Here is a 15,709-nt window from a genome sequence, read left to right on the forward strand (position 1 = left end):
GGAACAGGAAAGTTCGTTGATTAACAGTGTTAATGCCACAGCGAGACAACATTACAGCAGGACCGGCTCTGCAAAAGCAAAAAGCAAAACGGCCACACTCTGGGCACACCACAGACCACCACGCTCCATGTAATGACTGTGGCAACACATACAAATGTGGAAAAGAACAATGTCCTGCCTCTGGTAAGGCAATGCAGATCATGTGGCATGGCTAACCACTTTGCAAACGTATGCCTTAAAAGCACGAGAAAGCCCTCAGCAGGGCAGCTACACAGGATGGAAAATATCACTTCTGATGAGGAAGACTACAACAGTGGCAATGCCATTTACACAAGCGAGTGCATTGGTGCTGTGAGGTTGAAATAATAAAAAAATGGCTCATCACACTACAACTGCATAGCCAGTTACAGCAATGTCAGCTTAACTCTGGGGCAACATATGACGTAATGAGGTGAAAGTGCAAGATGAATCTCACACCTAAAGCTCAACTCCTACTAAGTGACACGAGAGTGAAGTTGTATTAAGGCGAGCTGATTAAGTCAGTGAAACTTTTCAAGACAGTGCAATACGTGTATGAACACACAAGCTTGAGTTTGAAATTGTGGAGGCTAGTCAGAAACCCCTGTTGTCAGGCTCCACAGGTGAACGCTTGGGACTGATTCACCTCACTCCCTGCTGAACTGCACAAAAAGGAGGACCAGATGACTCGGCCTTTGGCATAACGACAGCTGATGGGCATGCACAACAATGTTTTCAATGGGCCAATAGAGTCAGTTCCATAAGTAAATTTTGAGCTGGATGCCAGTATTCCTCCAGTTCAATGCACCCCACATAATTTCCCCGTAGCCATGAAGTCCGCCATGAAGACACAGCTGTTTCTGTAAAGTTGCCATTTATGTAAAAATTTCCATAAGTAATTATCTATAAACATTGCCATCCCAGGAACACCGGGACATTATTTGTGACACTTGGTCAATGTTGCCACTACTTTAAAAAAGATTAGTCATCTGCTTAAGTATGCATGATGATGCCCTTGTGAAGTTAGTGATGTCAATCACTTAAGATTTTTGATAGTTATACAAGTAATTTAAAAGGCTCAGTGAGTTTTAAAGCCAACACTTTTTCCTTCTCTCTTTTGTTTCAGATATTTGACGCTTTTATGCCCCGCTTCCAAGATTCCAACAGCAAAGTGACACTGGCTGCTCTTGAATCGATGCAGAAAATAATTCCTCAAATGAAGGAAACTCTTCATCAGCTCATACATCCCATTGTCTCTGCTGTCATCAACAACAATGTGAACTCCAAAAATAGCACCATCTACATCGCTACAATAAGTGTCCTCGATTCTTTGATTCTTCATTTGGGTATGATTTTTCATTGGTTGAGTTTTGTAATGCTATGCTGCTATGTAAATGTCCACATTAGGCTCCTGTTGCAATACTTATCATCTTGTCTGTCATCAATCAGGCTTGGAATTTATCATGATTATTGTAGCTGAAAAATTTGAATAGTAGAAAATCTCAACAGACAAATATACTACTTGAGCTGCTCCATTTAGTGTCTGCCATTGGTCCCAGGTCACAAGAATGGAAGGAAGCAGAATTCTGGCCCACCTTTTGGTTTGACATTGAGCTTCAAGATTCATACATGAGATCCAAGATGCCGACCTCATGTTTAGAAATAACTTACTCAAAATGTAGCAACCTTATAACCTTATAGTGAGCTAGGAAGCCAAGAAACCTATTTATCCTGTAAATGTCATGTACACTTCAAACTGAAAACTATTTCCGATTTCCTTTTCCTTCAGCTCTCCTTGTTATCTGTTGTTGTGTGTGTAATGGCCAGTTCAGCACTAACTTCAACTCTCTGGAATGTGGTTTATTTTAAAGACAACACGTTGCTCGTCCAGCCTTTCTGCAACAAAGTTCTTCATGGAAGCGAGAAAGCCAAGGAAATTTTGACAGATAGATTGGCAGGTAAATCATTTTACAACTTTTTTGTTGTTTGTTCAATCTAAAGGTGAATGTTTATGAGAAAACAAACGATGAATTAGACATCAGTATATAATCTACATGGATACGAAAGAGCATCTGCAAATTAAAGCAACATCTATACTTTTCAATGGAATTTGTACGTGTATATGAATCTGTGGTGTGCCTATGGGCCCACAACCATGTATGTATGTATGTATGTATGTATATATATATATATGTATGTATATATGTATATATATATATATATATATATATATATATATATATATATATATATATATATATATATATATATATATATATATATATATATATATACAGGGTGGCCTGAAAGTCACTTTACCCCTTCCCAGTGAAGCATTGTTCTTGAACTCTTTTAATATACAGGTTTTATTGTACAGTACTTACAATCATTAATTTGTCATTGTATCTGTATGTCCTCCATCATTCTTCTGAGTCAGTGTTTCCCCATACCATAGCGGGCGAGGGCAGAGGGGAAGGGACGGAGGGAAGTGCGAGAAATTTATCAGGGGTAAAGTAACTTTTGGGCTTCCCTGTGTGTATGTATATATATATATATATATATATATATGTGTGTGTGTGTGTGTGTGTGTGTGTGTGTGTGTGTGTGTGTGTGTGTGTGTGTGTGTGTGTGTGTGTGTGTGTGTGTATATATATATATATATATATATATATATATATATATATATATATATATATATATATATATATATATGTATATGTATATGTATATATATATGTATATATATATATATATATATATATATATATATATATATATATATATATATATATATATATATGTGTGTGTATATATATATATATATATAATTATATATTTCTATATTATGGATATATTGCCACAACAATATATACTGAACAAAAATATAAACGCACCAAGCGATTGTTACTATTTTACCTCGAACTCATTAATACTAAATCATCACAACAATTTGGTTATAGAATCCATGACAATTGAGCATTAAATTTCAAAGAGTTCCTTGAGAATTCTGGCGACAGTCTTTGCGCTACAACAGCCGACACAACCGAGGTGTCACTGTCAGAGTTCACACAGTCAGTAGCGGGTGTGTCCACCGTTGGCTTCGCGCAGAGCGGTGCATCTCCGGCGCATGGACATCACCAGATTATCGATGGTGGCCTGAGGGATGTTTTCCCATTCCTCCTGGAGAGCCACACGGAGCTGGCATACGTTCTCTGGGACTGCGTAACGTTGTCGTACGCGTCGATCAAGAACGTCCCAAAGGTGCTCGATGGGCGACATGTCGGGAGAATATGGAGGCCAGTCGAGGACATCAATGTCCTCCTCACCGAGGAAGTCCATGCAGATCCTGGCAACATGGGGGCGAGCATTGTCGTGCTGAAACGTCACATGGTGAAGGTGCACAAACGGCACGACGATGGGTCTGAGTATCTCGTCCCTGTACCGCTGCCCGTTCAAGTTGCCTTCAATGAAATGAAGCCGAGTGCGCTCTCCATGGCATATGCCTGCCCACACCATAACACTGGCACCACCGTGTGACACCCGACGAAGGACATTGGCGTCAGTGCAGCACTCCCCAGCCCGACGCCAGACGCGGAGTCCGCCATCAGCCCGATACAGCTGGAACCGCGACTCATCGGTGAACAGCACTCTCCTCCATAGTGCGAGGGTCCAGCGCAAGTGAACATTGGCCCAGTTCAGTCGGGTCTGACGCCGGACTGCAGTGAGGTTGAGTCCCCGGTGTGGTCGGCGGGCTCGGAGGTTGGCCTCCCTCAAGCGGTTACGCACTGTCTGGGCTGAAATGCACCAGTTATGCAGCCCGACAGTCTCATCGGCAGTCCTCGTGGCCGGTCGGAGTCGATCCCGGAGATGTTGCAGCCTCATGTGACGATCCTGACCGGCGGTGGTCACACATGGTCGCCGGGCATGTGGGCGGTTCACGGTGCTTCCAGTCTCTCTGAGGCGCGTTCTCAGGCGGCTAATGGTGGAGTGGTGGACATTGAAGTGTGCTGCAACGGCCCGTACTGACGTCCCAGCATTCAGCATGCCAATGGCGCGCTCCCTCAAGATTTGTGACATCTGTGGCATGTTGACATTTGGCACCAGTCCACATTTTGGGGAGGCCTTTTATAGGGCAAGCTATAGGGAGTGTTTGTGTCCTGGTCACGCTCACTGACCATCACTCTGTCAAGCCCCATGGTGCTCATGGGAAGGATTACTCAACGTGTGAGTCCACACACTCAGAGTGGTCAATTTCAATGGGAACATCTGTCTTGAGCAAAACAAAGGAACCATTGCTCAAACATATCATCGGTTTGACCATTTTCCCATAATGGCAATCTTGACTTAGATATTTAGGTTGGTGCGTTTATATTTTTGTTCAGTATAGTTGTGGGCCCATAACATGTGTATATATCTATATATTAATACTGAAGAACCAATTTTGTGCTCCTCCTAGCGGTTGCGTCACGTTTTTCTCTTTACTGTGACCTGGACTGAAAAACTTCGTACCTGTAAGAGTGCATCGCACATCGTGGCAATAGTCAACCTTCAACTCTGAAGCATCTATATATTAATACTGAAGGACCAATTTTGTGCTCCGAGCGGTCATGTCATGTTTTTCTCGGTACTGTGACCTGAGAAGTTTTGACACGGTGTACGTCAAAGTAGACACGTGCACAAAATCAGGGGACTTCTTCACAAGGAGTAGTGTACGGCAAAAATGTCGTGTACAAGGACGTTTTGTCGGCCACATTAGGTAAGACCATGGAGTACATCGACTGGGATCCAACTCTTACAAGAGCCGCCACTGGTTGTCATATTGGGCTCATGGAACGAAATCCGTCTGTGCCGGGGTTTCGGCTAGTATATATTGTTACGGATTTCAGAATCCAGTCTGATGAATGCATCCACACATCCAGGTCCTCAGACAGTTATTTCCTTAAATGCATGTTCAGATTAGCCCCATCCCCATGTCTAATGGGATCTTAAATGTGATGCATTGAGAAGGGTAAAGGAATAGATCCCCTCTCTTTTGGGAAGCTTCTTTTTTTTTTTTTACGACAGACCCGTTTACACACATTTCTTTCACGAGCTTTGAGGCCTGCCCCCCATTCTTCCTGACCAACAATCTTTAGTGAGCTCCGACGCCCGCCTTTTTTGAGAGCACACGGGTTGTCATGGTAACCGTGCGCCAGTGGGGCGGGGTGAGCTTGGGGCGGACTGATCCGCGCAGATGTCCCAGAGATATAAAAACGAGCGAGAGGTACGTTCTGAGGAGAAAAGCGAGAGGCGAAAGAAAGTGGGGTGAAAGAAAGCCAGAGAGGGAGAAGAGAACGAGAAGCAAGCTTGAGAAGCGAGCAAGAAGCGGGTGTCTGACCAGTGCCAACAACGAGACAATTCGTCCTTCCCAGTGCTTGGGCAAGTGAGCGTGTGGGTGTGAGCAGCACCGCCAACAAGTGAGGCACGGGTCTGTCACCAACAACACCAGGGTCTAAACCCGCGACAGATGATCTCGGTGCCCTCCAGACTTCGACTGGCATTCAAGCCTGCCCCGCGAGAGGATGCACGGCAAGGCTGGGTGCTAGCGACGGACGTGACACGCACCACTTATTTCAGGACCTTTTCGCTTCACGGACGACTTTCTGGTGACCGAGACGATTCTTCCCCCCCCCCCCTGAATGATCTGTTGAGTACCCTTGTCTGTGTTTAGCTGTAAGTGAGTCGACCCCCCCCCCCCCCGAGAAGCATCTTCTTTGTCTCTTTCCTGGCATTTTGATTGATTTTGCTTTGAAATTCGTTCTTTATCTACCTCAGAAAATAAGAGTTCTTTTATTGATTAATTTTATTTATTAATAAATTATTTGTCGATTTCCAACCTGTCCGTGTTTGTCCTTTCCTTCCATTGGTCTAGCATTGTCCGAACCTAGATAGACTGGGAGGTAATTACCACAAATTTGACCAAAAATAGTCGGCACGCACCAGCGGTTAAAACGCTCGGCCGCCCTAATTAAAATCTAATCAAGATAATATTGGTGCTTTGCCAAGGGCGCGCTCCCTGCTCAGGTAACCACGTGACCTCCGGTTAAACGGAATAATTAGACGGTGGACACTGGAACTCGTGGTTGACTGGGTGGCGTTCGTGGTTCTAAAACAACCCACCGTACCACAACGTTAATTGTGAGCGGTGGCTCCAGGTCCGGCTCTACCGAGGACAACCGGCGATTAATCCCCCTGAGTGACAAGCTGGTGTCTCAGTACCCATGGGCGCAACAATATAGTTGTGGGCCCATAAGCGCACCACAGATTCATATACACGTACAAATTCCATTGAAAAGTATAGATGTTGATTTAATTTGCAGATGCTCTTTCGTATTCATGTAGATTATATACTGATGCGCCAGTGGGGCAGGGTGTCTGTAAACACCCCGCTGTTTACCATCTGTGTGTCTGTAAACCAGTTGTTTACCATCGTTTTGGTTAAACCCCATCCACAACCCTAATCCTTTCTACCCCCATTAACCCTCCACAAGCCCACATTGTTCCAGGTTTCCATATTTTCCTTCCATTTCTCCGATTGGGAGTGCCGAGGAGAGCATATACTGATGTCTAATTCATTGTTTGTTTTTAACGAAGATGGACTATTTATGTCGTTCTCCGACATTGAGGGACGTCATGATATCACTGCCATAACGCCATTACGTACTGTCTGCGGCTCCTGGAAGAGCCATCTTGCAGATGCTATTTATGACAATGGAATTTCAGATGCTGTCACAAGTGCATGGAAACCTGCAGTCACCGACTGGTTTCGCCCGAAATATGGCATCACGGTAACATAGCAAGCCTCCGTACACTTGTGACTGAAATTTTTTGATTATAAAGCAGATACTATGCGACTCCAAACCATGAGTGGTGAAAGAGTTGAGTTGAAAGAGTTTAAACAATTGTACCACAGTCAACGTTGAGTCATCATTAACCTAACCCCCCCCCCCCACCACTACCACGACGAGCCCTTAATTAGCATTATGTTTCTGCTGGCTCTTGGTGATTCATCTCCGCCTATTCATTATTCATGATGCTCTGTGGTTCCACCAATCAGGTAATCCCGTCCGTTCTTTCTCTCAACCAATCAACGTTGAGTTGAGGACATAACATTGTCACTTCATAAACGAGAGTTTGTGCTTCTTCTTCTTCTTCTTCTTCTTCTTCTTCTTCTTCTTCTTCTTCTTCTTCTTCTTCTTCTTCTTCTTCTTCTTCTTCTTCTTCTTCTTCTTCTTCTTCTTCTTCTTCTTCTTCTTCTTCTTCTTCTTCTTCTTCTTCTTCTTCTTCTTCTTCTTCTTCTTCTTCTTCTTCTTCTTCTTCTTCTTCTTCTTCTTCTTCTTCTTCTTCTTCTTCTTCTTCTTCTTCTTCTTCTTCTTCTTCTTCTTCTTCTTCTTCTTCTTCTTCTTCTTCTTCTTCTTCTTCTTCTTCTTCTTCTTCTTCTTCTTCTTCTTCTTCTTCTTCTTCTTCTTCTTCTTCTTCTTCTTCTTCTTCTTCTTCTTCTTCTTCTTCTTCTTCTTCTTCTTCTTCTTCTTCTTCTTCTTCTTCTTCTTCTTCTTCTTCTTCTTCTTCTTCTTCTTCTTCTTCTTCTTCTTCTTCTTCTTCTTCTTCTTCTTCTTCTTCTTCTTCTTCTTCTTCTTCTTCTTCTTCTTCTTCTTCTTCTTCTTCTTCTTCTTCTTCTTCTTCTTCTTCTTCTTCTTCTTCTTCTTCTTCTTCTTCTTCTTCTTCTTCTTCTTCTTCTTCTTCTTCTTCTTCTTCTTCTTCTTCTTCTTCTTCTTCTTCTTCTTCTTCTTCTTCTTCTTCTTCTTCTTCTTCTTCTTCTTCTTCTTCTTCTTCTTCTTCTTCTTCTTCTTCTTCTTCTTCTTCTTCTTCTTCTTCTTCTTCTTCTTCTTCTTCTTCTTCTTCTTCTTCTTCTTCTTCTTCTTCTTCTTCTTCTTCTTCTTCTTCTTCTTCTTCTTCTTCTTCTTCTTCTTCTTCTTCTTCTTCTTCTTCTTCTTCTTCTTCTTCTTCTTCTTCTTCTTCTTCTTCTTCTTCTTCTTCTTCTTCTTCTTCTTCTTCTTCTTCTTCTTCTTCTTCTTCTTCTTCTTCTTCTTCTTCTTCTTCTTCTTCTTCTTCTTCTTCTTCTTCTTCTTCTTCTTCTTCTTCTTCTTCTTCTTCTTCTTCTTCTTCTTCTTCTTCTTCTTCTTCTTCTTCTTCTTCTTCTTCTTCTTCTTCTTCTTCTTCTTCTTCTTCTTCTTCTTCTTCTTCTTCTTCTTCTTCTTCTTCTTCTTCTTCTTCTTCTTCTTCTTCTTCTTCTTATTCTTCTTATTCTTCTTCTTCTTCTTCTTCTTCTTCTTCTTCTTCTTCTTCTTCTTCTTCTTCTTCTTCTTCTTCTTCTTCTTCTTCTTCTTCTTCTTCTTCTTCTTCTTCTTCTTCTTCTTCTTCTTCTTCTTCTTCTTCTTGTTTTATCCCGAGGAGAGCAAGTCGAAAAGCTTTGATAATGTCTATTTTATTGAAATGCATATTTTCGTGAGGTGAATTCTTTAATTCATATTATTGGTTAAACACATATATATTTATAGATGGTATTGAATAATGGAGGTATTTGGATAATAATGGAATAAATAAATATTATTTATTAAATACATTATACAGTAAATGAGCATTAAAATAATTTGTTGGTGGTTGCTAGGATACACAGTGCAGAATGTTAAAAACGGTTATTGATGACAGTTTGAGTCCGTGGTTAGATGGAGGAACTGTGCAATGGACAAGTCCACAAGGTAAAGTGTTTATCGCTTAATATATTATCATACAAAGTGGTGTGTGATTAAAGTTGGTATATGTCGTCATCTATCGATGATTCCAGCAATCTCTGTGTGTCTGTGTGTCTGTGTGTCTGTGTGTGTGTGTGTGTGTCTGCGACCGCCATTTCTCGACGACCGCTGGTCCGATCTGATTGAAACTTGCCAGGTATATTTCTGGGGACCTGAGGATGTGCCTTTTCAAGGTTTGATATTAATCGGACAAGTGCTTCCCAAGTTATGGCCATTTATTTACCAACCAATGACAGGACACGGTGCTATGACGTCACTATTTTTTTTTATTTTTTATTTTGCACGAACGGGCATATACTCGTAATTTAAATACAAGTAATAATTAAGTGAATTTGAATAAGGATATACAGCATTGCTGTTTTGACTGACTGTCTGGACACAACCTTTGGTTGTAGGTCCGTTGATAAGTAATCATGTGATGTGGACTGGTGACCGGGGTTGTGGATCCGCCGTTTGGAGAGATTCTGGGCTGAAAGGATCAAAACCTCAATGAAAAACGCTGCCCAGTTGATGATCCAGGCAGTTGGGAAATCGGTCAATTGCTTATACGTTAATGTTATAACTTCAAATAAAATGGCTTTTGTAAGTTTTTACCAGTACATAACGTGTGTGCACGCGTGTGTGTTATGTCTGGCTTCCTTCTTGGGACTACAGTGCAGTCATTGGTCTTTATTTTGATTCCACTCATTTCTTCCTCTTTTTTTTCCCAACCTGTGAAACCATCTTTATCAGTCTCTTCAATCTCATTCTTCCCTTCAGTGCTTAAGGACAGCTGTTTACCATCATCTTGGTTAAACCCCATCCACAACCCTAATCCTTTCTACCCCCATTAACCCTCCACAAGCCCATATTGTTCTGGGTTTCCATATTTTCCTTCCACTTCTCTGATTGAGAGTTTGAGGTTGTATCCATCTTGCTGTCACCCCATGTCCTCCTCTTGTCATCATTCTTCACCACATCCCTTATTTCTCCATGTTTCCCTCTTTTTATCCCTCAACCCTACTGTTGGTGTTCCTCACCCTCCCCTTCCCTCCTCACCCTCCCCTTCCTTTCTCATCTCACCCCCCCCTCCCCATACACACACACACCTCGCCCTCCCGTCTCTGCCTCTCTTTCTATTGTTCTTTGAATTCTGTTACCCCCGATCCATTCTGTATTCTAGCTCCGTCATGAGCCTTGACCCTGTAGCCAAAAAGCGAAGAAATAAAAATTCTAAATGTGTAGATTTCACATACTTGTACTTGAAAAAAATTGAAATAATAATTGCAATAGCAGCCTGGCCAGAGAATGTTTGTTTCTATAGAGGCAAAGCTAACAGTGCAAAATGCAGATAATTGATTACTGATAGTTGTGTCTGTATATGTATTGCATGACAGCACACTTGACTGACTGTACTTGAGATGCACAGTACTGTAATTACCGAACATATGATGAAATATTAAAACGAGAACGGCACTTGGTAGAGTGCATACCTCCGCCACACTGAACAGTTTACGCTTTGTATCCCACTGATAGGCCAGATCTGGATCCGTACCTGAAACAAAATCGAATTGGCTTGATCTTGTCACCTATCCAACTCATCCACCAAGTTGTCATAACTCGTCCACTACTTTTTGAAATTTCATGCTCTATATCCAGTGTATCGTTTTGGCCTTATATCTCAATTGTGAAGAATCACTTGAAATTTTTTTTTAAAATTCACGTATCTGGATTCGGATCTTCACCAAAATCAAATTTATTCGTCCTTGTCACACACCAAACCTGTCCACCAAGTTTCGTCCGAATCAGTCCACAACTTTTTAAGATATCTTGTTCACAGAAAATCAGACAGACGGGGGTGAAAACATAACCTCTGTCCACCTTCGGTGGTGGAGGGAATTATGGATGTGGAGAAGAATGAGGACAAGGGCAGGACTCGGGGTGGACAAAATGGCTACAGCTGCAAACTCTCAGGAAGAAAAAAAATGGAAACGTTGAAAGAGGAGGGCTTGGAGCGAGGTTAAGGGGGGGGGGGGGGGCGGTAGAAAAGGTCATGGTTTTGGAGGGGGGATGTTTTTGTGGTTGTATGTCTGCCCCCCCCCTCCTCACCCAAAAAGATAATTGTTCACCTCTGAGTTTTGGGACCTCTGATTAATAATACCCAGTCTGATTAATAATATTCATTAATACCCAGTCTCGTTCCTGATCTCGTCTCTGACATTATGGGCCTCCATCCATTGTTGGGTGAGTAGAAGCAGCATGTCTTAGGTGAAGTGACCTGATCTGAGATGAGGTTGTTGGAGAAAAGGAAATATTTCATATCAACTGCGATGATGGATTCCATGACCTTGTTAATGATTGGAAGTAAGCTGATTGGCCTCTTGTTGAGGGAATCAGTTTTTGCACCTTTTTATGTGAATGTCGTGATGTTGGTGGATTTCCAAGCAGATGGAAGATGTCCGAGCACAAATGATAGAGTGAATAAGGCAAGAGAGAGGATGGGAAAGAACAGCAGAGCAGGATTTTGTAACATGCGCTGATGCCGTCCGTCGTTTACACCTGAGAAGGTGGAGAAGTTTCTTTCAACCTTCGAACTTCGATTCTGCTACTGGACCGGAGTCCAGGAGCAGTTGGGTATGACAGGGAAGGATGGGTACCGAGAGCAAGGGGCAAGGGACACAAGATTTGGAAGCAAACACAGAATTGAGGCTTTCAGCCTTCTCATGAGCAGAGCCTGCTGTGGTGCCATTTGAAGAGAGGGAAAGGATGGCGCGGGAGCATACACCAGAGACAGACTTAACAAGGCACCGCCAGGTTTTAGGAATGGAGACAAGTTTGAAAGTTCATTCTTGAGGTTGGACAGATGTTGTTTGCTGGCTCTCCTAAGAGTGGACACACACTTGTTGCAAACTTTTTGGAATGCACTGAGATTGCTTTCAGTCAAATTTGCCTTCCAGGAATAGAAGGCAAGTTGTTTCACATCAACTGCCTCACTACATGATTCAGTGTACCATGTGTGGGGAAAAGGGGTAAGATAATGGAAGACGAGATGGGATGAATCTGTACATGAGAGTGAATAGGTTTCTATGGAAGAATTCCAGGGCTAAGTTAATATCAGAGGCAGTTCACATGGGAGACCATTCCTGAATAGAGATAACTGCTTGCAGACCCTGACAATCTGCTTGAGTGAAATGCCAGACTTGCCGGCATTGAGGCAGCTCTCTGAGAATAGCCAAAGAGATGTTGACTTTCACAAGCATATGATCAGATGAACCAATCGCAGCAGTGGAAGAACAGGAGACATTTGCAGGGAAGTTAGTAATCACCAAGTCCACACATGAGGAAGAGAGAGTTTGGATGAGTGGTGAAAAGTTTGTCCATGTGGTGAGAGAGAGAGAGAGAGAGATAGATAGAGATAGAGATATAGAGATATAGAGATATATATATATATATATATATATATATATATATATATATATATATATATATATATATATATATATATATATATATATCTCACTGTTCGGATGGTACAATACACAGATGAACAAGCTGGTTGGCGACATGGGTGGTTGCTAGATTAAGGCGAATTTGAAATATGTTGATAAGAGAACACATCAGAAGGCATTTTTGCAGTTCGTTGTTCCATATAGGAACAGGAACATGACGAGCAACTGTCCATTCATCATTTGTGTTCGATTCCCTAACCCTACGTTAGGGAATCCCAATGCGAACGTTGGGGTGAAAGCATATAGTAATATAATTGCATACCAGTCAAACAGTTTTTGATGGATCAGGCTGAAAATTTTTGACAAAGAGGTTGATTATAGTGCGCATAAAAGCACGGAAGCAGATTTTTTATTTTCGAAAAATTTTTTTTTTCAGATTTTTTCAAAAATTTTGAAGTCATGTTGCTAGGTAACGGTGGCGTCCATAGCAACGGTGCTCAAAAGCATACAACTAGATCCTGGTATGAACCCACTAATCAAGTTTCATCAAAATCGGTTGACTCCTCTGGCCTCCAGAGCTGTCCATTACATACAAACAAACAAACCGACAGACATACAGACAGACGGAAAACCTGAGACTCATGGTAGTCTAGCGACCACCCAACAAGAGGTGGAGCGGAAGTCACAGCCAGAGGTACTCCTGGGGATTGGGATTGGGACAGCCAGAGCTACACAGTGCACGAGACACAGATGGGAGAAAATGATGCGTGAGAAGACAGCCTAACGGGGCATGTGTGAGAACGTCTGTAAATGTTTGGCTAATGACTGTGGAACGCCATCAAAGCCGAGCGCCAATGACCCGGCAACGACCCCGGCAACGCTCGCTCCAGCCTGCTTGGAGAAAAGTTTGAAATGGAGCTTCGCGCCGTTGTGCTGCCCTCAGCTCGGATGACGCTCGGCTTGGTAAAGGCTCCGGACGAAAAACGAAGAGATTCTACTCAGGGGATTAAAGAGATATGGGACAAACGAGACAGAGTGAGCCTGATTTGCTATCTTTTATGGAGCCCAGAGTGAAGGAGGGCCAGAAATTGGATCAAAAGACCCTGTAGGAATTTCCGGGCTCCCCATTGGCGCATAGCCATCACCCCAAATCGTAGCCATGCCACGCCAGACTTCAGAGCCGAAAATGGCTTCAGTTATGCTCCAGCCTGGCCACGTGACGCAGCTCCATAATTAACATTGGCCGAGGATCTTCAGGAGTGCTCTCTGGCAATGACATGAATGTGCGCTGAACCCTGTCTGAGCGTTGTTATTTAGCAGAGCACCAGGGCCACCGGAATGTCATTCAATGAGCCCCAGCGCATATTTGTGCTTCACGTTGCATGCCAAAATACCCTGGCTCGTAATGCCCTTCATTCCCCCGGCATCCTCAGAGACTGTGGTGAGCTTCCAGGGAGTGAACTGTGGTTGGGGCAGTTTATAGCGGTTGTTGTGAAGTAGAGGGAGCACTGTCGTTTTTGTGGTGAAGGCGTTGAAGTGTTGGTAGTGGTTGAAGTAGTTGTGGTGAGGAGGTCGAAGTAGTTGGTCGTGGCTGTGGAATTTGTGGTGAAGAAGTCAGGGGTAGGTTGTTGTGGGGATTTTTAGAAGGTGTTGTGAGAATTATGGTGAGGGTTGGTAGCCCCATTGTGAGCGTGGTGAGTGTCTGAGGTAAGACATCGGTTGGTTTATGGCATGCCGTTTGAACAGGAAATGGCACACGGTTTGATCGGAGATGCCACAGCATATCCTCATGACTTCACTGTCTGGCCGGTGGTGTGCATGTATTCATGGCGGCGTTCGTGTGTGAAATAAAGGGAAGCAATATAAATGAAAGAGGAGAGGATTGAAGACCTAACTAAAACCCCACGCAACGCATTTTGTCCCATGCACCCACGAGGCGTATTGAAAGGGCTAACTGAATGAATACTAATGAGATAACTGTCTTGGAATCGCTATATGTTGAATGTTATTACCTCGGAGGAGTGCTGGTTTTGCAGAGCCACAACAATATATTAGCAAGTTTGAGCACGTCATTGCAAATGTAAAGAAATGTATGATCTGTGCTTCATATGGCTCAAAATTGTAGTTTTCCTAAAATGGTGGTTTTCTCTTTTCAGATATTGTCAAACCAGTGTACAGCAGGAATCCGCAAACAATTGAGAAACATGTGCATCCAGTTTTGTGGAAATTACAGCATGTCATGACAGGATATTCAGGCATACCTCGGGGGAGCAAGAATCTCCGAACGGCCGCCATCAAGCTTGCCCGATCACTTGAAGATGCCACTGGTGGGGACACTGGGATCACGCATCCCTTTTGCCATACACACAACCCGAAGCACACACAATAATTTGGAAACAACACAGTAACCTGATTCAAATACCTATGAGTACACAGATGTGACTCATTTTACTCTAAATATTAGCGCTGTACAATTTTACTGAAATGCACCATGATTATACAATAAAGATATTTTTATTCACAAAGTTGAAACAGTTTTGTGCACAGCAGATATGATGAAATTGAACGTCTACTTTTTTTTCTTGTTATCTTGAATAAGTTTGACTTTTGCTTGTGATTTATGTTGTAACTGGCAGCGATCAAAGAAAATTCCACGGAATGTAAATGGTGACTTCAAGTCTTCAACTCCCTGCCCGGCCCCCCACCCTCACCCAACCTCAAGTCCTGAACCCCTCTGAATTCCAAGTCCTCAAACCCCGACCACCCGATATTCAACCCTCCCACCTCTCCCCCTTTCTTCCTGCTCTGAAGAACATTTCTGTTCCTGTTCGTGAAGTACAATGTCAAATAAAATAACAACGAACAACGTTTAAGTCTCGGCGTTGTGGCACGCATCGGAGGCGCCCGTCTCGGCATTGCAGCATGCCCATCTCGGCGGCGTCTGTCTCTGCATTGTGGCACGCCTCGGCGGTGTCCGTCTCGGTGTCGTCACCCACCTCGGCGGCGCACGTCTTAGCATTGCGGCACACCAAGGCGGCATCCGTCTCATTGTCATCAACCACCACGGCGGCGCCCATCTCGGCGTTGTGGAACGCCTTGGCGGTGTCTGTCTTGGTGTCGTTGCCTGCCTCGGCGGTGTCCGTCTCGGCGTTGTGGCACGCCTCGGCGGCGTACGTCTCAGTGTCGTCGCCCTCCTCGGCGGCGCCCGTCTCTGCGTTGTGGCGCGCCTCGGCGGCGTACGTCTCGGTGTCGTCGCCTTCCTCGGCGGCGCCCGTCTCGGCGTTGTGGCATGCCTAGGCAGCGTCCGTTCTCGGTGTCGTCACCCGCCTCGGCGGTGTCCGTCTCGGTATCGTCACCCGCCTCGGCGGCGCCCGTCTCGGCGTTGTGGCACGCCTCGGCGGCGTACGTCTC

At 43.7% G+C, this 15,709-nt stretch overlaps 1 protein-coding gene across 6 annotated transcripts in view; it reads left to right on the plus strand.

Moving 5' to 3' along the window:
- The window catches only part of TOGARAM1 (TOG array regulator of axonemal microtubules 1), a 51,090-nt gene extending 35,919 nt beyond the window's left edge, over nt 1-15,171 (plus strand). For 2 of the 6 annotated variants that reach the window (XM_085887820.1, XM_085887821.1), the window contains exons 14-16: nt 1,145-1,364; nt 1,890-1,976; nt 14,455-15,171. In XM_085887820.1, the coding sequence (XP_085743946.1) occupies nt 1,145-1,364; nt 1,890-1,976; nt 14,455-14,687 (540 nt within the window). In that variant the 3' untranslated portion in view covers nt 14,688-15,171. Of the gene's footprint in view, nt 1-1,144; nt 1,365-1,807; nt 1,977-14,454 lie in introns of those variants that run through there. The other 4 variants (XM_085887822.1, XM_085887823.1, XM_085887824.1 and 1 more) reach the window with 4 other exon arrangements.
- The last annotated feature ends 538 nt before the right edge of the window (nt 15,172-15,709 follow it).

This window comes from Eptatretus burgeri, chromosome 7, assembly GCF_056783735.1.
Source record: "Eptatretus burgeri isolate ZD-2024b chromosome 7, Ebu_testis_v1, whole genome shotgun sequence".
Lineage (NCBI taxonomy): Eukaryota > Metazoa > Chordata > Myxini > Myxiniformes > Myxinidae > Eptatretus > Eptatretus burgeri.